The 24,899-nt window shown below is 42.0% G+C and overlaps 1 protein-coding gene across 4 annotated transcripts in view; it reads right to left on the reverse strand.

Moving 5' to 3' along the window:
- The window catches only part of FRMD4B (FERM domain containing 4B), a 360,856-nt gene that overhangs the window by 92,344 nt on the left and 243,613 nt on the right, over window positions 1–24,899 (reverse strand). For all 4 annotated transcript variants that reach the window (XM_033210405.1, XM_033210403.1, XM_033210404.1 and 1 more), the window contains one exon: window positions 23,885–23,969. In XM_033210405.1, the coding sequence (XP_033066296.1) occupies window positions 23,885–23,969 (85 nt within the window). The remainder of the gene's footprint in view (window positions 1–23,884; window positions 23,970–24,899) is intronic.

Genomic DNA, 24,899 nt, shown 5'->3' on the forward strand with positions numbered 1-24,899 from the left:
GCAGACATGTTTACATATGTCCACGCAAAGACAGGTACTACGATCTTTAAGGCAGTGCTATTTGTAATAATCAAATACTGCAAGGTACACAAATGTCTATTTTATTTATTTATTTATTTATTTATTTAGAGACGGAGTTTCGCACTTGTTGTCCAGGCTGGAGTGCAATGGCATGATCTCAGCTCACCATGACCTCCACCTCCCAGGTTCAAGCGATTCTCCTGCCTCACCCTCCCTAGTAGCTGGGATTACAGGCATGTGCAACTGTGCCTGGCTAATTTTGTATTTTTAGTAGAGCCGGGGTTTCTCCGTGTTGGTGAGGCTGGTCTCAAACTCCCGACCTCAGGTGATCCGCCCGCCTCAGCCTCCCAAAGTGCTGGGATTATAGGCGTGAACCACCGCGCCTGGTCCACAAATGCCTGTTAACAAGTAAATGAAGCCTGGTATATTCATACTATATACTACTATTCAGCAGTGAAAATAAACAAGCTGGGCACAGCTACATACGAGAATACGGATGAATCTCAAAAACATAATTTGAGTAAAAACAGCCAGATGACAAAAGAATACATACTGTATGACCCCTGTCATACAAAGTTCAAAGTCAGCCACAACTACAAAATGCTGTTAAAAGCAATAGTAGGCCGGGTGCGGTGGCTCACACCTGATCACCTGAGGTCAGGAGTTCGAGACCAGCCTGACCAAAATGGTGAAACTCCGTCTCTACTAAAAATAAAAAAATTAGCCAGGCGTGGTGGCAGACAGCTGTAGTCCCAGCTACTCAGGAGGGTGAGACAGGAGAATTGCTTGAACCCAGGAGGTGGAGGTTGCAGTGAGCCGAGATCATGCCACTGCACTCCAACCTGGGCAACAGAGCGAGACTCCGTTTCAAATAAATAAATAAAATAAAAAAGCAATGGTAGCAGACAGAATAAGAACTGGAAGAGAAAATGTGAGGAGCTTCTCGGGTACCAGTAATCTTCTGTTTCCTTGATGTTGATGCTAGTTATATACACTTTTTTTTTTTTTTTTTTAGACAGGGTCTTTTTCTGTCACCCAGGCTGGAGTGCAGTGGTACTATCATGGCTCACTGCATCTTTGAACTCCTGGGCTTAAGTGATCTTCCCACCTTAGCCTTCCAAATAGCTGGGACTAAAGTTGTGTGCCACCATGCCTGGCTAATTTTTCATTTTTATGTTTTGTAGAGACAGGATCTTGTTATGTTGCCCAGGCTGGTCTTGAACTCCTGGGCTTAAGCAATTCACCCGCCTTGGCCTCCCAAAGTGCTAAGATTGCAGACATGAGCCACTGTACCCAGCTTACATGCACTTTTCAATATGTGTTTTATTCTTTAATAGAAAGTTAAGAAACAACTCCTGATCTTACTTGTATCCTTTTCCATCTGACTGAATGGCAACCCCATTCCTTTTTTTTTTTTTGAAACAGTCTCCCTCTGTTGCCCAGGCTGCAGTGCAGTGGCGTGATCTTGGCTCACTACAACCTCTGCCTCCTAGGTTCAAATGATTCTCATGTCTCAGCCTCCTGAGTACCTGGGATTACAGCACACCCCACCACACCCTGCTAATTTGTTTGTTTGTTTGTTTTTTTTTTTTTTTTTGAGACAGAGTCTCACTGTGTCGCCCAGGCTGGAGTGCAGTGGCGCGATCTCGGCTCACTGCAAGCTCCGCCTCCCAGGTTCACACCATTCTCCTGCCTCAGCCTCCCGAGTAGCTGGGACTACAGGCACCTGCCACTACACCCAGCTAATTTTGTTTTTGTATTTTTAGTAAAGACGGGGTTTCACCGTGTTAGCCAGGATAGTCTTGATCTCCTGACCTCGTGATCCGCCCATCTCAGCCTCCCAAAGTGCTAGGATTACAGGCGTGAGCCACCGCGCCCGGCCTAATTTTTGTATTTTTAGAGACGGGGTTTTGCCATGTTGGCCAGGCTGGTCTCGAACTCCTGGCCTCAAGTGATCTGCCCATCTCGGCCTCCCAAAGTGGCAACCCCATTCTTAATCGCTTAGATCCAAGACCTCCATTGGCATTACTGGACACAGAGTTGGGCAGTGAGCAATCTGCACAACTATATTTGGTGACTCTTTACATCTCCTAATACATTATACATATTATTTATTTTCTTTAGTGTCTGATGCCCTACCTGGTGTCACCCCGGCCTAGTAGGTATAGTTCTTAAGGGCATGAATTGTTATCTGTTTCTGCCACAGTAGTAGCTCCAGAAGCTAGAACACTCCCTGGCACACAGCAGGTGTTCAACATTTATAGAATAGCAACTGAAAGAGTAATGAAGTAAAAAGTTGGTGGGGGTGTTTATATCTTTCTTTTTAAAAAGGGAATGCCTCTTGTGTTTCTTGATTCACTATAGATTTGATTTACCCTGATTTTCAGTTCAGAGTAAGGGACCCCAAGTTTTTGAACTGTGAGGACATAGCCCAGGTTTCACCATCTATGAGAACTGTAAGCACAGTACCTAGACAGCAATTGTAGATATGCAAGTTTATGACACTACACACAAAGAGGTGTTAGATGTCAAAACATCATTTACTCTTCTGGATTTATTTTCTCTAAAAGTAGCAGGAAAATAAATAATATCTATGTAATACTTCATGGATTTTTGAGGACAAACAAAAACGAAACATAAAGATGCTTTGAAAAAGTAAAAAGCATTACAAAAAAACAAACAAATACAGGTATTTTTGTGGGTGTATATCACAGTTTCAAAGACATGAGCATTATGACCAAAGTATCTGGGCAGACCGCTTCTCAGAAACTTGATCACAATGAAGATAGGAACAAACGGAGAGACAGAAAGTTTGTCACATGTGAATTAATGCTTAGCCGTGGGAGGATAATACAAATATACAGATATGAAAATGAGAAAGGAGAGAAAACTAGCCAGACCATACTTTCCCCAGGTACCAGTCCAGGTATGGTTTGTGCAGTGTCATAAAATAAAGAAGGGAGGCCAGGCATAGTGGTTCATACCTGTAAACCCAGCACTTTGGGAGGCCTAGGCGGGAGGATTGCTTGAGCGCAGTAGTTCTAGACCAGCCTGGGCAACATAGTGAGACCCTCTTGCTACAAAAAAAAATTTTAAAAAAATCCAGACTTGATGGCGTGCATCTGTAGTTCCAGCTACTCGGGAGGCTGATGAGGGAGAATCATTTGAGCCTGGGAAGTTGAGGCTACAATGAGCTGTGATTGCACCACTGCACTCCAACCTGGGTGACAGAGTGAGACCCTGTCTCAAAAAAAAAAAAAAAAAAAGCTCAAAAGTGATGAGGACAAGCCATAAGAACATAGGATCTGACTTAAAGAGGATTCTGCTGGGCAAAGTGGGAGCATCAGAATGAATGACAGAGAGGAAATTTTTTTTTTTTTTTTTTTTTTTTGAGATGGAGCAGCCTTTTGCCCAGGCTGGAGTGCAGTGGCACAATCTTGGCTCACTGCAACCTCCGCCTCCCAGGTTCACATGATTCTCCTGCCTCAGCCTCCCAAGCAGCTGGGATTACAGGCACCTGCCACCACGCCTGGCTAATTTTCGTATTTTTAGTAGAGACGGGGTTTTGCCACGTTGGCCAGGCTGGTCTTGAACTCCTGACCTCAGGTGATTCACCCACCTCGGCCTCCCAAAGTGCTGGGATTACAGGCATGAGCCACTGTGCCTGGCCTGAAAAATATTTTTTTTTTTTTGAGACGGAGTCTCGCTCTGTCGCCCAGGCTGGAGTGCAGTGGCCGGATCTCAGCTCACTGCAAGCTCCGTCTCCCGGGTTTATGCCATTCTCCTGCCTCAGCCTCCCGAGTAGCTGGGACTACAGGTGCCCGCCACCTCGCCTGGCTAATTTTTTTTATTTTTTAGTAGAGACGGGGTTTCACCGGGTTAGCCAGGATGGTCTCCATCTCCTGACCTCGTGATCCACCCATCTCAGCCTCCCAAAGGGCTGGGATTACAGGCTTGAGCCACCGCGCCCAGGCCTGAAAAATATTTTTAAAAAATAAAGATGCAGAAGAAGGAAAAATTATTCTTTACATATGAATGCTAACTAATAAATGTTGAAGGTGATTCAATTAGAAACTTACCTTTTGCAATGACCATAGTACTAACTGACTTAGGCAAGATCACCACTGGAGGCCGAGATCATTGGGTCAAAGACTGTTAAGAAACAGGGTGGTAGGCCGGGCATGGTGGCTCATGCCTGTAATCCTAGCACTTTGGGAAGCCGAGGCGGGTGGATCACGAGGTCAGGAGATCGAGACCATCCTGGCTAACACAGTGAAACCCTGTCTCTACTAAAAATACAAAAAATTAGCCAGGCGTGCTGGCGGGCGCATGTAGTCCCAGCTACTCGGGAGGCTGAGACAGGAGAATGGCATGAACCTGGGAGGTGGAGCTTGCAGTGAGCCGAGATCGTGCCACTGCACTCCAGCCTGGGAGACAGCGAGACTCTGTCTCAAAAAAAAAAAAAAAAAGAAAAGAAAAGAAAAAAAGAAAGAAACAGGATGGTTGAGTAGCCTCAAAATGTCAATTCCAGAAAACTTAATTACAAAGGAAAAAGTGACTTCAGAATAACCTGGCAGTTACCACCTTAACTCAAACAAGGCAGACTGACATCGCATACCTCTTTGTGAGATGCAACTGAGACCATTTCATCATCTACAGAGTGTTCCTGCCATGAGAAAATTATTAGACTAGTGATTCTCAAACTTTGGTGTATTGCAGATACCTGGAGAGCTAATAAAGAATACAGAGCCCCAGGCCCATCAAAGTATTAATAGGACAGAAAGAGACAGGACAGGGTGTAGGTCTCCGTGTTTTCAACAAGTTTCCAGATGTTTCTGCTTCAAGTCCAACATGATGTGTGTTTGGAACCAGTGAGTTAGAGAAATCCATATTTCACAAATTGAGAGATCTTCTGCAAGACAGCTGCCCTATACTCTTCAAAAATACCAGTGTAATAAAAGCCAAAGGAAGACTGGCCTGCTCCTGATTGTAAAGGGGACTTTAGAATTATGCCCACTAAATGCAATGTGTGACCCTGAATTGGCTCCGGGACCAGAAAAGGGTGGGAGAAGACTAGAAATAACATTAGCTATCAGAGCAATTTGAATAAAGACTGTATATTAAACACAATTGGTGAACTATGGTTATTAATTTCATAAAACTCTAACCTCCACACGAGCAGAGATATCTTTAACTCACCACTGCACACCCAGCGCCTATATAGTGCCTAGCACATAGAAAATATTTAATACATATATATGTGTGTGTGTGTATATATATATATGTGTATGTGTATATATATACATATACTCCCGGGTTCAAGCGATTCTCGTGCCTCAGCCTCCTAGGTAGCTGGAATTACTGGCATGCACCACCACACCTGGCTAATTTTTGTACTTTTAATAGAGACGGGGTTTCATCATGTTGGTCAGGCTGGTCTCACACTTGTGGTCTCAAGTGATCCTCCTGCCTTGGCCTCCCAAAGTGCTGGGATTACAGGCGTGAGCCACTGTGCCTGGCCTAATACATATTTTTAAGTGAATTAATCTATACCTTTTAAAAAACTAAACCTTTTGATGACAATGTTCTACCAGAAGATGCTGCAAAACATATCATCAGGACTATGAGCTTTCCTCCCAATTCTTATTTTTACTTTTCTCCTATTCTGCAGTCTTGAGGCTCTACCTCATTCCCTCTAAGCCCAGGAAGAATGAGACTGTCACAAGGTCAAATACGAGAGACTGGCTCCACCGTTCTGCCAATACCTGAATCCTTCTTACAAACTTTTGTGCCAACACATTTTCAAAGCGAAGGAGTGAGTGTTGATGAGACTGCCCTGGAAATGAGAGGTGTGGTGATCTATGGCTAAATTGTTAGGCGATGCAAGACAGGCGGGCAGCCTAAATAGGTCAGGCTCAGCCAATAGGCATGGAGGTTCCAGGGCACCCACATCTAATACGTATACAGGGAGACAACTGGAGAACAGATAAATAACCAGTATTAAACAAACACTTGGAACCAAGCTCTCAACTTCTGTACTTACCCTTCCACATTATAAGATTACATACACAGCAGACTTTAATTACAGCATTCTAATTGCTTAAACGCACCCTGGCACCAACGTACAATGACAATTTGAATTAGTAGCAGCAGGGCGTTCTGATGGAAAACTATTTTTTCTCTATTTAGAAAAAAGAAAAAAATGCAAGGTGCTTACAAGATAATCAATGATTTTAGAGGAAGAAAGGATGAATCAGGAGGAAGAAAATTATGGTCATGAAGTTAAAATTAAGCCTTTGACTAAAGAAGGCCTGGTAAAGTAGGTATCCTATCTGGCTGTTTTGCATGAATAAATATGTAGAGATATTTTTATTTTCAGGATTATATCATCCATCTAATTGAACTGCTCATTTATTACTATTTTTTTTTCTTTTTTTTTTTTTTTTTGAGAGGGACAGCCTTTCGCCCAGGCTGGAGTGCCGTAGCAACCTTTGCCTCCCAGGTTCACATGATTCTCCTGCCTCAGCCTCCCAAGCAGCTGGGATTACAGGCACCTGCCACCACGCCTGGCTAATTTTTGTATTTTTAGTAGAGATAGGGTTTACCCATCTCTAGGGTAATACCATGTTTAAAATATTTTCACCAACATTCTTCTTTTATGTTATAATATATAACAAACAAACAAAAAACAATTCTCCTGCCTCCCGGGTTCAAGCAATTCTCCTGCCTCAGCCTCGTGAGTAGCTGGGATTACAGGCATGCGCCACCACACCCAGCTAATTTTTGTATTTTTAGGAGAGATATGGTTTCTCCATGTTGGTCAGGTTGGTTGGTCTTGAACTCCTGACTTCAGGTGATCCACCCGCCTCGGCCTCCAAAGTGTTGGGATTACAGGTGTGAGCCACCGTGCCTGGCAGATGAGAACATTTTATAACATAGTCCTCTTGAGAATTTTAGAATAATATCATCAATAACTACAAAAACAAGAAACATTTATTAAGTGCTTATTATCTGTTCCAAGAGCTTTGGATATATATTAATTCATGACACCTGTGAGAAAGTAATGTTATCACCCTCCCGCTTCACAGGTGAGGAGACTGAAGCTTGGGAAGACAGAATAGGCTGTTGCTTAAAGCCACCCAGCCTGTAGGTGATGGAGCTGAGATTTAAAGCTGGACAGTTAGGAATCCCCTACTTCTGATACCCACTTCCCCCATGTCATGCATCAAGCCAAACTATGGACTGTCTCTCCAAGGGGTGTATAAACAATCCTGGCTGGTGTCCAACACCCATGAACTACTGACTTCACTTCAACCAAGAGTAAACTGTACTCTTTTTTGTTTGTTTGTTTTGAGACAGGGTCTCTCTCTGTTGCTTAGGCTGGAGTGCAGTGGCATGATCTCGGCTCAAGCAATTCTCGTGCCTCAGCCTCCAAAGTAGCTGGGACTGCAGGTGTGTACCACCACACTTGGCTAATTTTTGTATTTTTAATAGAGACAGGGTTTTGCCATGTTGGCCAGCCTGGTCTTGAACTCCTGGCCTAAAGTGATCGGCCCACCTCCCAAAGTGCTGGGATTACAGGCGTGAACTGCCGTGCCCAACCTCATGTATTCTTTATAAATTTAAAATTGTAACCATTTGTGACTCATTTAACAAGTTTCCCTGAAATGGATATCTTTATCTATTTCTTTTTCTTTTCTTTCTTTCTTATTTATTTATTTTATTTATTTCTTTTTAGAGACAGGTTCTTGCTGTCACCCAGGCTGGAGTGCAGTGGCATGATCATAGCTCACTGCAGCCTCAACCTGCAGGCTCAAGCAATCCTCCTGCCTTGGGCTACAGCGTAGCCAGGACTACAGGTGCATGTCACCAAACCCAGCCCTCTCAGTCTATTTCTTAATAAATCGACCTTGCAAAGGTTCCCCAAAATAGCATTCATCTTAGGCCGACTTAATTATGAAATGGAAGTCTTCAATTCACTCAATTTCTTCTTTAAAAAATAAAAAGATAGCCCTTCAAACCTTCTCCTTAGGCCCCTTAAGCATGTGAAGCACTGCAGGAAGGAAAATGACATTTGCTTCTACTGTGGGTGAAAAAAATAGATGACAGAGAGATGACAGATGAACAGGTAAATAGGTAGAAAGATGGACAGAAATAGTTGGTATGGATAAGTTTGGTTTTGTAAGTTTCTTTGCCATATTTCTTTTAAAATACATGATTTGTGTCTTTAAGGAGATCAACCAAGCATTTTCTTCTTCTTTTTTTTTTTTTTAGACGGAGTCTCGCTCTGTCGCCAGGCTGTAGTGCAGTGGTGGGATCTCGGCTCACTGCAACCTCCACCTCCTAGGTTCAAGCAATTTTCCTGCCTCAGCCTCCTGAGTAGCTGGGACTACAGGCGCCCACCACCATGCCCGCCTAATTTTTGTATTTTTAGCAGAGACAGGGTTTCACCATGTTGGCCAGGATGGTCTTGCTCTCTTGACCTCATGATCCGCCCACCATGGCCTCTCAAAGTGCTGGGATTACAGGTATGAGCCACCGTGCCCAGCCCCAACCAAGCATTTTCAAAAGCAGGAAACATACAAAGAAATTTGATTTATTTTACAAAACTGAAAAAATATATTATGAAACGTTTTCATTCACTGGTACTCAAATTCCTAGCTTATAAAATTTTATATTTTCAGCTGAATGGACCATCTGCCTCCTCCACTTTCCTTTCAAGCACTTATCATAGTATTTTTATATGACTTTTTCTGAGTCACAATTTAGCTGTAATGCAATTCTTGTAGCCCATTTCTGAGGCGATGGTGTACCAAAAATATCAGTAGTAGGCTTAAATGTTTTAGGATAATTCATATTAAATCACACCATTATGAAATACAGGTCTTCCAACTGGATTTTTAGTAGCTTGTCTTGATGTATTCCACAAATAGAGTGTTTACTTGGGCTGGCGATATACCAGTGAACAAATAAGTCAGCCTTAGTAAATTTACCCTGGCTAGTGCCAAGCTGCAGGGCATTTTCCTTGTCCTCTGCTTTATGACTATGTCCTTGTACATCTTTGGGCCTCAGTTTTTTATTTATGAAAAGGAGGAAAATGATCTTCTCCTTTACCCTCTCAGGGAGGTGACAGCCAAAAAACACAGCACGATGAAAAGGCCCTGAGGACGTGGGATTAAAGATGACAAGTATAACGAGCTATTATTATGAAAACTTTGATTTTCACAAATGCACAAGGCAGTATATATCTGAATGCTCACAGTTTAAGACAAACCTAATTTGAATGTCAGAAAAACATGTGGAAAACCACATGAAATAGAGACAGGTGAAATATTCATTATAAAACTTTCAATAGTCCTTTAAAATATAGTAATAGGCTGGGCACAGTGGCTCAGGCCTGTAATCCCAGCACTTTGGGAGGCCAAGGTGGGTGGATCACCAGAGGTCAGGAGTTCAAGACCAGCCTGGCCAACATGGTGAAACCCCATATCTACCAAAAGTACAAAAAAATTAGCTGGGCATGGTGGTGGGCGCCTGTAATCCCAGCTGTCAGGAGGCTGAGGCAGGAGAATTGCTTGAATCTGGGAGGCAGAGGTTGCAGTGAGCAGAGATTGTGCCACTGTACTCAAGTCTTGGTGACAGAGTGAGACATCGTCTCAAAAAATAAAAAAAATAAAATAAAATAAAATAAAATAAAATAAAGTAATAGATTTCTTCTTCCTTGTGGACTGGCTAGTCTTCAAACCAGCTCTGACGTTTAGTGTAGTGACTTGACTTTATCAATATCAGTCTTCTGATGATTAGTTATCATAAGAGGTACATTCACAAGTCTTTTATTTTATTTATGTATTTGAGACAGAATCTTGCTCTGTTTGCCCAGGCTGGAGTGTAGGGGTATGATCTTGGCTAACTGCAACCTCTGCCACCTGGGTTCAAGTGATTCTCCTGTTTCAGCCTCCTGAGTAGCTGGAACTACAGGCGTGCATCACCATGCTCAACTAATTTATTGTTTTAGTAGAGATGGCTAAATTTTGTATTTCTAGGTTTCAACATGTTGGCCAGGCTGGTCTCGAACTCCTGGCCTCAGGTGATCCACCAGCCTTGGCCTCCCAAAGTGCTGGGACTAGAGGCATAAGCCACTGCACCCAGCCCATTCACAAGTCTTAATACAGAACTTACAGCTTACAACATTTGATTTCTGCTACTGATCCTTTAAATTATTTGTAAATCTTGAAATGAGTTGAGGATTAAAACACATATACTCATATGCGTGTACACACACACACACACACACACACACACACACTTTCACATATGCAAACACTCTGAAATCCCAAATGCTAAAACTCAGCCAGGTTAGCAGATACTCTGAATGTATTTTAGTTCTTGGTACTACTAAAATTGTTGGCTGCTGAACTACATGGAATAATTCTAGGACAAGAACCATAAATGTGATGCTGACAGTAATGGACCGGTTGCAGAAAAATATGCTTCATGTTCTGTTCAGTTAAATTGTGCTGAGACTAATCCTCTTTTCTCAAGGCATTATAAATATGGATAGTAATGGGTCTTTCCATGAATATGTGCTTTAAAAAAGTCTCTTTGCCATAAACAGGCAGCTAGAGTGCTACAAAAGCATCAAAATATCTTCCTAAGTTTTAGGAGAACCCTTCTCAGAAACAGTCACATTTTGATTATTCAGAAGCTCGTTATTGACTTTTGGGAATTCATTTTTCCAATTTTTCTTCCATTCCTTCTTTGGTGCTGCCTACATGGTAATTTTAGCTCTAGGAAACAGAAAGAAGGAAAGCCAACTATATTCAGGGCAGTTTGGCTGAATGGTTGGGATGGGAGCACATACCAGAAGACTTGGCTAGAATGAGGTTTCATGATTAACTGAATTCCCTTAATGTAGTATATGCTCAATGTCCCTCTCTCCTGGAGGCAATCAAAAGTTGATGACTTATTTCTTTGGAACTCTAAGAAAAAATGTTTGAATCTAACAGCAGAGAAGTATGTCAACCTATCATTGCAACTGACTTTACAGTGATTTTCCTAAATGTCTCCAAAAGACACTTAGAGCAAGGATGGCAGCAGAGGTTATAACAGATATGCTGAGACTCCTGTGCTTTAAAATCTGATCATGCACTGCTAAAAGTGTATTCTGATAGGTTCAGCATATTAAATTTCAAGGTTATAAGTATAGTATCAACTCTGGAAATTGAATTTAGAAACAGTAGCTCCACCTTAGGGAGAGAAAACAGAGTAAGATTGAAAGCTGAAAATGTCTAATTTTATGGTTGTTACTCAGAATTGATTTTTAATTTGGCTTGAACTTTTCACAAGTTACTAGTTACACTAGTAACTAGTTTAGTTATTCGTGTAAACTACACTTATTTTGCTCACTTGACAAATATTTACTGAGGGCCTATAGTGCATGCCAGGTTCTGTGCCAGTGTTTGGGAGATAAAGATGAACCCTGGTCTTACGAGTTAGTGTAATTGCGGGGAGTGACTGATGCATAAAGGAACAATTCAACGTAATAGAAACAATTAGAAGAATTATTTAAAGGATGTTTTGGAGGTTGAAAGAATTTAACCCCCTATAGGAAATGGTGGTGGTAGACAACGAAAAAAAAAAAGAATTTCTTAAGGGGCAGAGACTCGAGCTGAATTCAAAAGGATGAGTGGAAATTTGCCAAATGAAAATAAAGGGAGATGGGAAGGCGTTCAGTAGAAGGACAAGTATATCAAAAAGGCATGGAGGCTTGAGAAAGACAAGGATGCATCATCAGGGAAGGAGGAGTTATTTCAGTATGACCACAGTGGGAGTGTGGAAAGAGCCTAGAGTGATAAGCCAGGGCTTGCATGTCCTATGAAGGGGCTTGCTACACAATAGCAGTGGTAATAATAGCAAAAATATAAATAGCAAAACGGAGTCTGTCAGACACTCTTTTATATAGTTTGCATATATGTTAACTCATCCACTGAGGTAGAAACTGTTATTATTCTCACTTTAAAATTGATGAAACAAAGTCTTAAAAATATAAGTACGATGCCCAGGATAGAGCTAAGGCCAGACTCCCCACCACTCCATTATGCACCTCCTCTGTAGCTGGCAGAGGGCTGGCTAAGATGTTAAGCAGGGGAGATGGCTAAGTCTTGTTGATTTCACATTCTAAAATGCCTCCATTCTGCCATCTATTTGTTGATTCTTTATTATTTTATTTTATTTTTATTTTATTTTATTTTTGAAATGGAGTCTCGCTCTGTCAACCAGGCTGGAGTGCAGTGGCACCATCTCAGCTCACTGCAACCTCTGCTTCCCCAGTTCAAGCAATTCTCCTGCTTCAACCTCCCAAGTAGCTGGGACTACAGGTGCAGGCTACCACGCCTGGCTAATTTTTGTATTTTTAGTAGATATGGGGTGTCACCATGTTGGCCAGGCTCGTCTCGTACTCCTGGCCTCAAGTGATCCACCTGCCTTAGCCTTCCAAAGTTCTTGGATTACAGGCATGAACCACTGAACCCAGCCTATTTTTTGATTCTTTAATCATTCACTCCTTCATTTACCCATTCAATAACCTTTTACCTAACATCTAGGTCCTAGAGATTCCTACATAAAGGAAACCTGGTCCCAGTCTCTCTGTGCTAGTTTATATTTAATGAAATTAAAATGTGAATTTTCAAGGCCTTCCTATGCTCTTTCCCCAGGCTGCATACTGATTCTTAAAACAGAAGAACATATGGCATGAGGATGAAGAGTGGACAAGAGGTCAAAGTAGCTGAAATATATAAAATGCTAAAAGTGTAACAAAACTGATCTCAACCAAGCAATTGATCTCAACCAAACAAAAATGTATGCACAAAAGAAAAATGTCAAAATAATACAATTTATGCTGTAATATTGAGATTATGGATCTTTTTGATTTGTTGTACTTTTCTGCATTTTCTAAATTTTCTACAGTTACTAAGTATTACCTTTACAATAGGAAAAAACTGCCACTTGTCTTTAGTAGCAAGCCTTTTGCTGTTCTAGATAAGGCAATTAGAAATTTTCAACATTCACTGAGTTTTATCCAGTGAGAAAAATGCCCAAGTGTTTTTGTAATGGATGAAAAGTGATGAGCAAAATGCTTTTATTCTCTCTCTCTCTCTCTCTTTTTTTTTTTTTTTTTTTGAGACAAGTTCTCACTCTGTTATCCAGCCTGGAATACAGTGGCACGATCATGGTTCACTGCAGCCTTGACCTCATGGATGCAAGTGGTCCTCCTGACTCGCCATCCCAAGTAGCTAGGACCACAGGCATGTACTACCACACCCAGCTAGTTTTTAAATTTTTTGTAGAGATAGGGTCTCACTATATTGCCCGGGGTGGTCTCAAACTCCTAGGCTCAAGTGATTCACCTGCCTCAGCCTCCCAAAATGCCAGGATTACAGGTGTCATCTACCATGACCAGCCATTTTTATTATCTTGATACAGCTTTCAAGAGGTCAATTTTAATGAATATACTGATTTTTTCTTTATTTTTCTGATTTAAAACTAATTCAAGCTACCTGTTAAAAAATTGCAAAAGTATAACTTAGAAAGCAATCTAAGTTATACTTTCCAAACTCACTCTCAGAAATAATAAACATTTATACTATGCTGTATTTTTATATTTCTTCCTAGGAGTACATTTCATATACATAAGCAAATAATAAAGTTAAAAACAATAATACTATATTCACTGTTCTGTACCTTCTTTTAACATTGAACAATGTTAGACTGTTTCATGTTAGTTAAGGAAGGTTAGCCAATTCTTGTTAATGGCTGTACAATATCCTATCATATGAATGATTTGTAATTTATATAATGAATTCCTATTCAAGTATATTTGGGCAGTTTCCAGTTTCTTACTATTAGAAATAATAATGTAAAATATGTTTTTATAGATATCTTTTCCTATTTCAATAAAATCTTCCAAAGAATAGATCCCTATGGTTGGCAGAGTCCTGGATGACAAGATGTATTCTTTTTTTTTTATTTTAAGACAGACAGGGTCTTGCTCTGTTGCTCAGGCTGGAATGCAGTGGCACAATCATGGTTCTCTGCAGCCTCAAATTCCTGGGCTCAAGTGATCATCCCACCTCAGCCTGAGTAACTGGGACTAAAGGCACGCACCATCATGCCTGGCTAATTTTTTTTATGGTTTGTAGGAACAGGATTTCACCATGTTGCCCAGGCTAGTCTCAAACTCCTGGGCTCAAGCAATCCACCTGCCCTCAGCCTCCCAAAGTACCACGCCTGGCCTTTGGATGTACTCCTTTTATTATTATTTATTTATTTATTTTTATTTGAGACGGAATCTTGCTCTGTCGCCCAGGCTGGAGTGCAGTGGTGCCATCTAGGCTCACTGCAACCTCCGCCTCCTGGATTCAAGCAATTCTCCTGTTTCAGCCTTCCGAATAGCTGGGACTACAGGCACCTGCCACCACACCCGGCTAATTTTTGTATTTTTAGTAGAGATGGGGTTTCGCCACATTGGCCAGGATGGTCTTGATCTCCTAACCTCGTGATCCACCCGCCTTGGCCTCCCAAAGTGATTTGATTACAGGTGTGAGCCACAGCACCCAGTCATTGAACAGCATTTTCAAAAGTGTGGTCAGCAGTCCATTAATAGATATTGCTTTAAAAAAGAATTTCACATACAGTAACTTTGGAAAATATTAGGTTGAACCAAATCAAATAGGTTTATTTATTGCAGGACTTCTTGACGCCTGTATTATTTGTTTTTCTTTTTAGAGGCAGGTCTTGCTCTGTCACCCAGGTGGGAGTGCAGTGGCATGTTGATGACTCACTGCAGCCTCAAACTCCTGGGCTCAAGTGATCCTCCCACCTCTGCCTCCTGAGCAGCTAGGATTACAGGCACACACTGCCTTACTTGGCTATTTTTTAAATTTTTTGTAGACACAGGGTCTTGCTATGTTGCCCATGCTGATCTTGAACTCCTGCCCTCAAGTGATCCTCTTACTGGGCCTCCCAAAGTGTTGAGATTACAGGAGTGAGCCATCTCATTGGCTCCAAATTGCTTCTTTTTTTTTTTTTGAGATAGTGTCTTGCCCTGCCGCCCAGGCAGGAGTGCAGCAGCGCAATCTCAGCTCACTGCAACCTATACCTCCTGGGTTCAAGTGATCCTCCCACCTCAGAGTCTCAAGTAGCTGGGACTACAAGCACTGCACCTGGCTACTTTTTTTTATTTTTTTGTAGAGATGGGGTTTCACCATGTTGTCCAGGCTGGTCTTGAACTCCTGGGCTCAAGTGATCTGCACGTCTCAGCCTCCCAAAGTGCTGGGATTAGAAGCATAAGCCACAATGCCCTGCTCCAAATTGCTTTTTATACTACTTTGGGAAAGAGTAATAAGTAATATCAAGGGATTTCAGGCATGCTCAGTCTCTCCAAGGTCCCTGACATCTTTTAGAAATATTATGTCTTACTGTCTTACAAAGTATCATCAGACACATTACCTTTAAATTAAACACAACACATACCATCACATACAGGATGAGGGTAATAAATAAACGAATAAACACAACACATATTACACACATACAAATGAAAAAATCCTTAAGACTTAGGATTTTAGGTCACAGGAAGGTATATTTGCTAAGCATTTTACTGATAATGCAGCACTCATCAGAGGCCCTGACCCTTAATAGGAATGCAATGATGTTTTAACTGAATGAATGAATGAATGAATGAAGACAGAAAAATATGGTTTCTGGGGCCAGACTACATAGATCTGATCACTCCACTACTAATAAACTACTCAAGTTTAGCCAAATTGTTTAACCTACTTATACCTCCATTTCCTTATTTATTGAAGTAGTAATAAATAACAGTATCAGTTGTTGTGAGCGTTAAATGAGCTAATACACACACAAAAAATCAGTGCTTTCTATTTGGTGAGTTCTTTATTGTTTCTTTTAGAGACAGGGTCTTGCTCTTTTGTCCAGGCTGGGCTGCAGTGGCATGATCGTGGCTCACTGTAACCTTAAACTCCGGGCTCAAGTGATCTTCTTGCCCCAGCCTCCTGAGTAGCTAGAACCACAGGCCCATGCCACCATGCCCGGCTAAGGGTGAGCTCTTAAGAGTCAAGTTGCTATCCTCCTTCTCCTCTTCCTCCTCCTCCTTCCCACCTCTGCAGAAAAGGGAGCTGAGGCTGTGTATGGTCTCTACGACAGAGCACCTCATAAGCCCTACTTGCTTTTCCACATTTTCTGTCTTTTCATTATTACCATATTTATATACACACCAAAAGAGACAAGATGGCCAATACTATTTTAATTTGCCAAGCCTGTCTTCAGATTGCTGATTTTTAAAAAAGGGGTGTGGTGGTCCATGTTGGCTGATTACTAAAATCACAGATATGGTCAAGGGCACCTCCAAGAATAATGATCTGGAGCAAGCCTACAGTCCTGCTTCATGCATTTAGGCTTTTCCTAGCAGGAGCTGGTTGTCCAAGGTAGACCACAGCCATGTTGAAGGCTTCCCAGGTTCCCCAGTATCAGTTTCGGCATTTCCACATCACCACACCTGGCACAGGTGGTTGTTTTGTGAAGGCAAGGTGTGCCCCTCTGCACTCTCACCAAGGAAGCCAAACAGGTTCAGGGGCCCTTGCTTGAACAACAACCCAGACAGCAGCATGCACTCTCCTCTGAAACGCTTGACCCACAGGGGCAGTTCCTACCTAGTTTTCTTACAGGTTCTCTTCCAGCATGAGTGCTAGTGTACTCCTGAAATATCCCTCTAGAAGTGGTGCTTTGTCCCAAGTCCAGCCCATAAAAGTCATCTGGCCCCTAATGTACAGAAGCACCTTATTAACTACTATGGACTAAGAGCATCAATGTGTACAACAATATTCAGAATTAAAGGAAAGAGGGAGTTTAAACTCAGGATGTCACAGATATGCCTCCCCCATGAATAGACACATGATGCCAGAGTACATGACATTAACCACTGCACTTGCTGCCTGTCATTGAGCATGTCCATGACATTAACCATTGCAAACTCTGCCTTCTGGGCTCAAGCGATCCTCCCACCTTAGCCTCCCAAGTAGCTGGGACCACAGGTGCATGTCACCAAGCCTGGCTAATTTTTGTATTTTTTGTACAGATGGAGTTAGTTATGTTGCCCAGACTAGTTTTGAACTCCTGAGTTCAAGCAATCTGCCCACCCTGGCCTCCCGAAGTACTGGGATTACAGGCATGAGCCACCATACCCGGCTGAAATTTTCTTCCCTTCTCCTTCTCCTCCTCCTCCTCCTCCTCCTCCTCTCCTCCTCCTCCTCCTCCTTCTCCTTTTTTCTTCTTTTTGAGACAGAGTTGCACTCTTGTTGCCCAGGCCAGGCTAATGTTTTTTGTATTTTTAGTAGAGATGGGGTTTCTCCATGTCGGTCAGGCTGGTCTCAAACTTCCAACCTCAGGTGATCCGCCCACCTCAGTCTCCCAAAAGTGCTGGGATTACAGGCATAAGCCACCGTGCCCGGCCTGAAATTTTCTTCTTAACATATAATTCTCACTCATTCTTTGATGAAGGTTGTAATTAGTGTTGACTAAGTATTGTTAAATGTTATTCAGTAATACCTGGAAAATGAAAATTTTAACTTTGTGGATGTTTAATTTCTTAGTAAATGTAGGTATTTTCATGTGTTTCCCCCTAGTCAAATTACACATTTTTGCTTTTTGCTTGACTTCTTAGGAAACAAGGGTTATCAGTATACTCATTCATTTGTTGAGTTAGTCAACAATTCACTGAATGCCCAATGTGTGCCACATTTCACATATAAAATTTTGCTGGCTGGGCGCGGTAGCTCATGCCTGTAATCCCAGCACTTCAGGAGGCTGAGGCGGGCAGATCACAAGGTCAGGAGTTCGAGACCAGCCTGATCAACATGGTGAAACCCCATCTCTACTAAAAATACAAAAATTAGTTGGGTGTGGTGGTGTGTGCCTATAATCCCAGCTACTCAGGAGGCCGAGGCAGGAGAATAGCTTGAACCTAGAAGGCGGAGGTTGCAGAGAGCTGAGATCGTGCCACTGCACTCCAGCCTGGGCGACAGAGTGAGACTCTGTCTCAAAAAAAAAATTTGCTTAGAGTGCTTAGAGTATTTTTCACAAAAGTGAAACATCTTTATTCCTTTTTCAGACCATCCTGGATACCCAAACTCAGAAACAAGGCACAATTATTTCTTTCAACACATTGAAGTGTCACCATTGACTTATTCTCTATGCAGTACGGGTAATGATATTTACAAAACCCATTGGGAGCCACCAGTTTTTCAAATGACATGCTCATGAGGCTGAATTTTATAAATCCATATGTACGTAGCTGTGCAGAGCTTCAGCAACTGTATCAAATCTTATCACAAATCATATTTCTTACTAAACAAGTATGTAAGAAGACATTGTGGTTTTATCAGTATTTGTAAATAAGAGCTCTCTTTTCTTGCCTGTGTATTTCTGTTCTCGGTGGATGGAAGGAAGTAGCTGTAGGGGAAAGCTGTCTGGCAGAGAAGAAATGTGTGTAGGATGTGATCAGAGGTGTCGAACATCTCACTGGTGAGAAGAATGCCCTCTGTGCAGTGTGGTGGGGTGGGGAGGGGGGGCGTTCACTCTCAGATCTAGCTGAGTCCTGAGTTAACAGTAGCTACCAACCATCAGTGACTCACTTTTGCCAATAAATAAATCCACCTACGAGTGTTCTACAGCTGAAACTATGTTCTCATAAAACTTCTTTGCCTCTGTGGCCATGGTTCAGCTGATATTCCTTATGTGGAATGTTTTTGAATAATCATACATCTTAAGAAATTACTTGAAAGCTGCTTTATCCAAACAGCTACCTGATCCTGGAACATCTCTTGGAATTTGTTACCAGCCATCTGCATTATATGTATATATTTGGAGACGGAGTCTCGTTCTGTTGCCAGGTTGGAGTACAGTAGTGTGATCTCGGCTCACTGCAACCTCCGCCTTCCAGGTTCAAGCGATTCTCCTGTCTCAGTCTCCAGAGTTGGTGGGATTCCAGGCGCCTACTGCCACACTCAGCTAATTGTGGTATTTTTTGTAGAAACAGGGTTTCACCATGTTGGCCAGGCTGGTCACGAACTCCCGACCTCAAGTGATCCACCTGCCTTGGCCTCCCAAAGTGTTGGGATTACAGGTGTGAGCGACCACACCCAGCCATCTGCATAATAATTAGAAAATATCCCACTCTAAATTCCTACAGATAAAAATTTAAAAAAATTATCTCAATAACAGTCATAGTGCCTTACAATATTATGTTCTGTAAAAGTTCTAAATTATCTGACAAGTCATGAAACACTCCCATTTAGAAAGGAGATCCCAGGCCAGGCGTGGTGGTTCACACCTATAGTCTCAGAACTCTGGGAGGCTGAGGCGGGTGAATCACTTGAGGTCAAGAGTTTGAGACCAGTCTGGCCAACATGGTGAAACCCCGTCTCTACTAAAAGTACAAAACATTAGCTGGGTGTGGTGGTGGGCGCCTGTAATCTCAGCTACTCGGGAGGCTGAGGCAGGAGAATCGCTAGAACCCAGGAGGCAAGGGTTGCAGTGAGTTGAGATCGCACCACTGCATTCTAGCCTGGGCAACAAGAGTGAAACTCCATCTCAAAAAAAAAAAAAACACTGAAAACAAACAAACAAAAAAAAAAAAGAAAGGAACTCCCAGCAACTGACATTCATAAAATGCAATAGCATTTAAAGGAATTCTGTTTTTTCTTGCTTTCTCAAGACAAACAGAATTTAGCATATAGAGGTACAAGAGAAATGTCATGAGTTGAAAGTCTGCCTTCTAACCATCTTTGTATTAGCAAGAGAAAACACTGGATCAATGCCAACAAGGCAGTGAAAAATATTACAAGGAGCAATTGTATTTCTCTACATAGGAGAGGATGGCCAACTGTGGTTTATGAAACGTGCTCCTGACTCAGTAAACGCTGTGTTTGAAAAGCTCTGTTTGTTATATAGGTGTCTACTCCTCAGTCAATCCTTAGAGTTCTTAGGAAAACCTGAGTCTCAGAAAAGAGGGCTGTAGTAAAGCCTTTGATGCTGGGTACATTTTACTTTCCCCATAGACTCAGCCAAAAACTTTGCTTTGAATATTTATACTTGCAGCCAAGATGGAGTAACAGGGACTGAATATATCCTCTTAACTGAAAAAAACAAAAACAAAAACAGACAAAATATATAAAACAACAGTTTTCATAACACTGAATATCCAGCAATGAAGATAGTGAACGTTGAACAAGGCGAGCCCTATGACTGCCCCCACTACTGTCAAGAGAGGGCTCCAGGCTGTGGAGGGAGAAACACAATGGAACACAGTGAACTCCCTGAGCTAAGGAGATGGAGCAACTCCTTAGTCCAGGAGATCAAAATGAATAGAATTTGCAGAACAGACTGCCGGAGAAAAGAGAGCTGTGAAGAGAGAGAACCCTGAAAATCTATAAAGAGTCTCCTTTGAGGATTTAGTAGAGCACTGATCATTCCATGCACTGAAAGAAACTACCCAAAGTGGGAGACCATCTGAAAGGATAAGAGGGAAGAGTGCCTCATCCTTACACAGGGCTGACTAAAAAACATAATTCATGGGGCATTGAATAGAGTACTCAGGAAGATCAGTATGCAGAATAATTAGCTATAGAATGAGCATTGCTCTGGGCTAGCCTAAAAAATAATAGAAGCAAGACCTGAAAAAACCAATCCATATTTGAGTAACTAAACTGCATCCTGAAACCAAACATCAAGAATATTTATAGGAATAAAAAATATATAGCATTCAAAAAGATACAATTAATAATGCCTAGCATCCAGTCAAATACTGCCAGGCATGCAAATAGGCAGAAAAACATCACCCAAAATACAGACAAAAATTAATCGAAAATATCCAGAGCTGACACAGACATTAGGGTAAGCAGACAAACGCATTAAAACCATTATTATAATTATATTTAATATGTTCAAAAAGTTAGTCACATGCAAGATGTAAAAAAGATCTGAATCAAACCTCTAAAGATAAAAACTCCAAATCAAACCTCTAAAGATAAAAACTCACGCCTGTAAATCCCAGCACTTTGGAAGGCTGAGGTGGGCGGATCATCTGAGGTCAGGAGGTCGAGACCAGTCTGGCCAACATGGTGAAACCCCATCTGTACTAAAAATACAAAAACTTAGCTGGGTGTGGTGGCACATGCCTGTAATCCCAGCTATTCAGGAGGCTGAAGCAGGAGAATCGCTTCAGTCCGGGAGGTGGACGTTGCAGTGAGCCAAGATTGCGCCATTGCACTCTAGCCTGGGCAACAAGAGTGAGACTCCATCTCAAAAACAAAACAAAAACAAAAACTCTGATGTACAAAATAGGATTAATGGCAGGTTAGATTACAAAAAACAGATGAGTGAAACTGAAGACAAAGAGAAACTATACAAGATATCATATTCCCCCAAATCCCCAGAAATGCAAAGCATCACTGTGTGACAAGTTCAACTGGCCTAGCATATGTGTAACTGGGCTTTGCAAATGAGGCATACAGGAGGCCAAAAAAAAAAAAATCTGAAGAAATAATGGCTAAAATGTTTCTGAATTTGATGACAACAAACCAAGATGCTCAATAAATGCCAATGACACACATACATACAGAAACACATGAAGAAAGCTGTATCAAGGCACCTCATAATAAAATACCTCAAAGCAGGCCAGGTGCAGTGGCTCACATCTGTAATCCCAGCACTTTGGGAGGCTCGAGGCCAAAGTGCTGAGGTCAGGAGTTTGAGACCAGCCTGGCCAATATGTTAAAACCCCGTCTCTACTAAAAATACAAAAATTAGCCGGTTGCGGTGGTGCACACCTATAGTCCCAGCTACTAGGGAGGCTGAGGCAGGCGAATCGTTTGAACCTGGGAAGCAGAAGTCGCAATGATCTGAGATGGCGCCACTGCACTCCAGCCTGGGTGACAAAGCGAGACTCCATCTAAAAAAAAAAAAAAAAAAACAGAAACACAAAGATAACAGCAGACTTCTCATCAGAAACAATGCAAGCAAGAAGATAGTGAATCAATATTTCTAAAGTATGGAAAGAGAAAAACTGCCAACACAGAATCCTACATCATGTGAAATAGTTTCCAAAACCAAAGGCAAATAAAGATGTCTTCAGGTACAAGCTGAAGGAATTCACCACCAGTATGCCCACACTATAAGAAATGCTAAAGGAAGTCCTCTAGTCAGAAATAATCATAACAGACAGAAATATTAATCTACACAAGTGAATGAAGAGCAACAGAAATGCTAACTCCATGGGTAAATATGTAAGACTTTTGGTACTGTTTAAATTTTGTTAAAGTTAATTGAATATTTACACAAAAATAATAATGTCATGTGCATCTGTAACTTATCTAAAAGTAAATTGTATGACATCAATCACATAAGGGCTGAGAGGAGAAAAATGGAAGCATACTATTGTAAGATTGTTATACTACATGTGAAGTGGTATAATATCATCTTGAAAGTAAACCTGATAAGTTAAAAATGTATACTATAAACCCTAAAGTAATCATGGAAATAACAAAGAGTTACAGCTAATAATCCAACAAAAGAGGTAAAATGGACGCATAACATGCTCAATAAACCTAAAAGAAGGCCTGGAAACAGGCATGGAGTCTGGAGAGGGAATTCTGAGATCCCAAGCATTGAGATCATAACGTACAAGGGAGGAGCCAGGCTCCACTGGGCATCTCTTGGCCCATGGCTTCCCTTCCCTTCCCCAGGAAGTTGCTTGAGGAGACCACAGTGAAGGCTTTTAAAGCTATGCTAGTCTGCAAAGAGAAAAGACAAAAAACTGAGAGTGTTTAAAAACTTTTTTTTGTTGTTGTTTTTGTTTTTGAGACAAAGTCTAACTCTGTCGCCCAGGCTGGAGTGCAGTGGCACAATCTCGGCTCACTGCAACCTCCGCCTCCAGGGTTCAAGTGATTCTCCTGCCTCAGCCTCCCGAGTAGCTGGGATTACAGGCACACGCCACCACACCTAGCTAAGTTTTGTATTTTTAGTAGAGATGGGGTTTCACTGTGTTGGCCAGGCTGGTCTCGAACTACTGACCTCATGATCCACCCGTCTTGGCCTCCCAAAATGCTGTGATTACAAGCGTGAGCCACCACGCCTGGCCATAAAAACTTTTATAGCCATTTGACATGGCCGTAACATCCCAGCATGGGATTATTTTTCTAGCAATGCATGTTTATTGAATTTTACAAAAGTGATCTGTCCTTGATGCATTAGATAGAAACAAAAAACAATAAGAGAAAAACCCTGTTCCTTACCAGAGATAACTGAGATCCTGCTTGAAAACATGTGGCTGTGAGCAGCCCTCCTTCCCTAGATTTAAGGTGGCTCATATGTGCAGGGATCAGAAGGCAGAAAATGAACTGAAATAAGGCTGGTTTTGAATTACTGTAAGTGTAGGGCATACCTTATTTAAAAATATTTCTGGCCTAGACGTTTTGATTATAATCTGATTGATCCCTCTTTCTGTCTTTCTGGGTCACTCTGTGTCAATTACTTGCTGCATTTAAAGTAGTGGGGATTGTGTATATTCAGGAATCCCCTGCAGGAGGTTGTCTTTCTCCATTCAGAATTTGAGAAAAGATGTCATTTGTGTATGTGTGTAGTTGGGGGGTAGGACATACTCATCGAAAAGATTGTGGCCTTTTTTTTTCCCCTTAGTTTGAACGCAAGAAGAGAGGCAAAACCATTTCTTCCTGTCATCCCAGTCGCTCTGGAGGCATCCAGTGAACACGACAAACGGGGCACCTACCTTGTGGACGCAGGCCTTTGCATTCAGGAAAAACAGTTCCACGGTGGTTTTATCCTTTAAAAACGATATGCTCTCAATGTAAAACCTGAAAAACAGCAGAGGAGTTTGTTCCTTCAGATTTATTTTCATCTCTCAGCATTCCTCATTCAGTGTTCCCCGAAAGCAGCATGAGAATTTTGAGAAACCTGAGGAAGGTTGTGCTTTCTTCTCCTTTTTAAAAGAAATGTGCACCACACGTAAGTACGTGATGGATGTATGTGTATGTATGCCTAAAATCTCTTTCAGCATGTTTTTGTGTCTTGGAAGGTGAGTTAAAGAGAAACCCCAAATGGTAACCAACCAAAAACAAATGTTTATTTGTGTTGCTCATTCTTTGAAACATTTTCTGGGAGTTCATAATAATACCTCAGACAGCTTCAAAAGAAAGCCCAGGTGAACCCGGAGTTGAAAGCTGAAGTCGGCTGAGCAAGCACTTCCTAACCCAACCCCAAAGCCCGCTTGAGGCTCGAGGATTTTTAGACGGAGGGGCCTCAGGGCCTCACGCCTACCTGACCCCCATCCACTGGGTGAGTTTCAATCACACTTTTCAATCACTCTTTTCTTCCTTCCCATCCTTCCAGGCCCTGGGTTTTCCTTTGGCTCAAAGCCAGTCTCTCAGTAACCATCAATCTTGGTCTTTTCTCATGCAAATCAGGGTATTCTGGGCCTCACTACTCCACTCCCTTTCTAGGATTTTGCTTGTTCAATCTGTGAGACCACAGGTTGCAGGCAGGCCCCTCTCTCAGGAGAGCTCTGACAGCTCCCGGGTGGGGAGGGGAGGAGGCTGAGTCTTGAACAACTCTGTTTTCATAATCCTGTACTGATGAGGCCGGCTTGCAAAGGCTGGTGCTCTGTGGTGGGCGAGCGGGCAAGCTAGGGGCCCGAAGTTTTCCTCAAGTTCTGGAGCATTGCTTGATGAATAATGCATGAAGGGCCATCGAGCCCCAAGACAGCTCACTGCTTTGAGTCCGAAAGG

The sequence above is a fragment of the Trachypithecus francoisi genome, unplaced genomic scaffold (assembly GCF_009764315.1).
Source record: "Trachypithecus francoisi isolate TF-2019V2 unplaced genomic scaffold, Tfra_2.0 Lachesis_group0, whole genome shotgun sequence".
NCBI lineage: Eukaryota > Metazoa > Chordata > Mammalia > Primates > Cercopithecidae > Trachypithecus > Trachypithecus francoisi.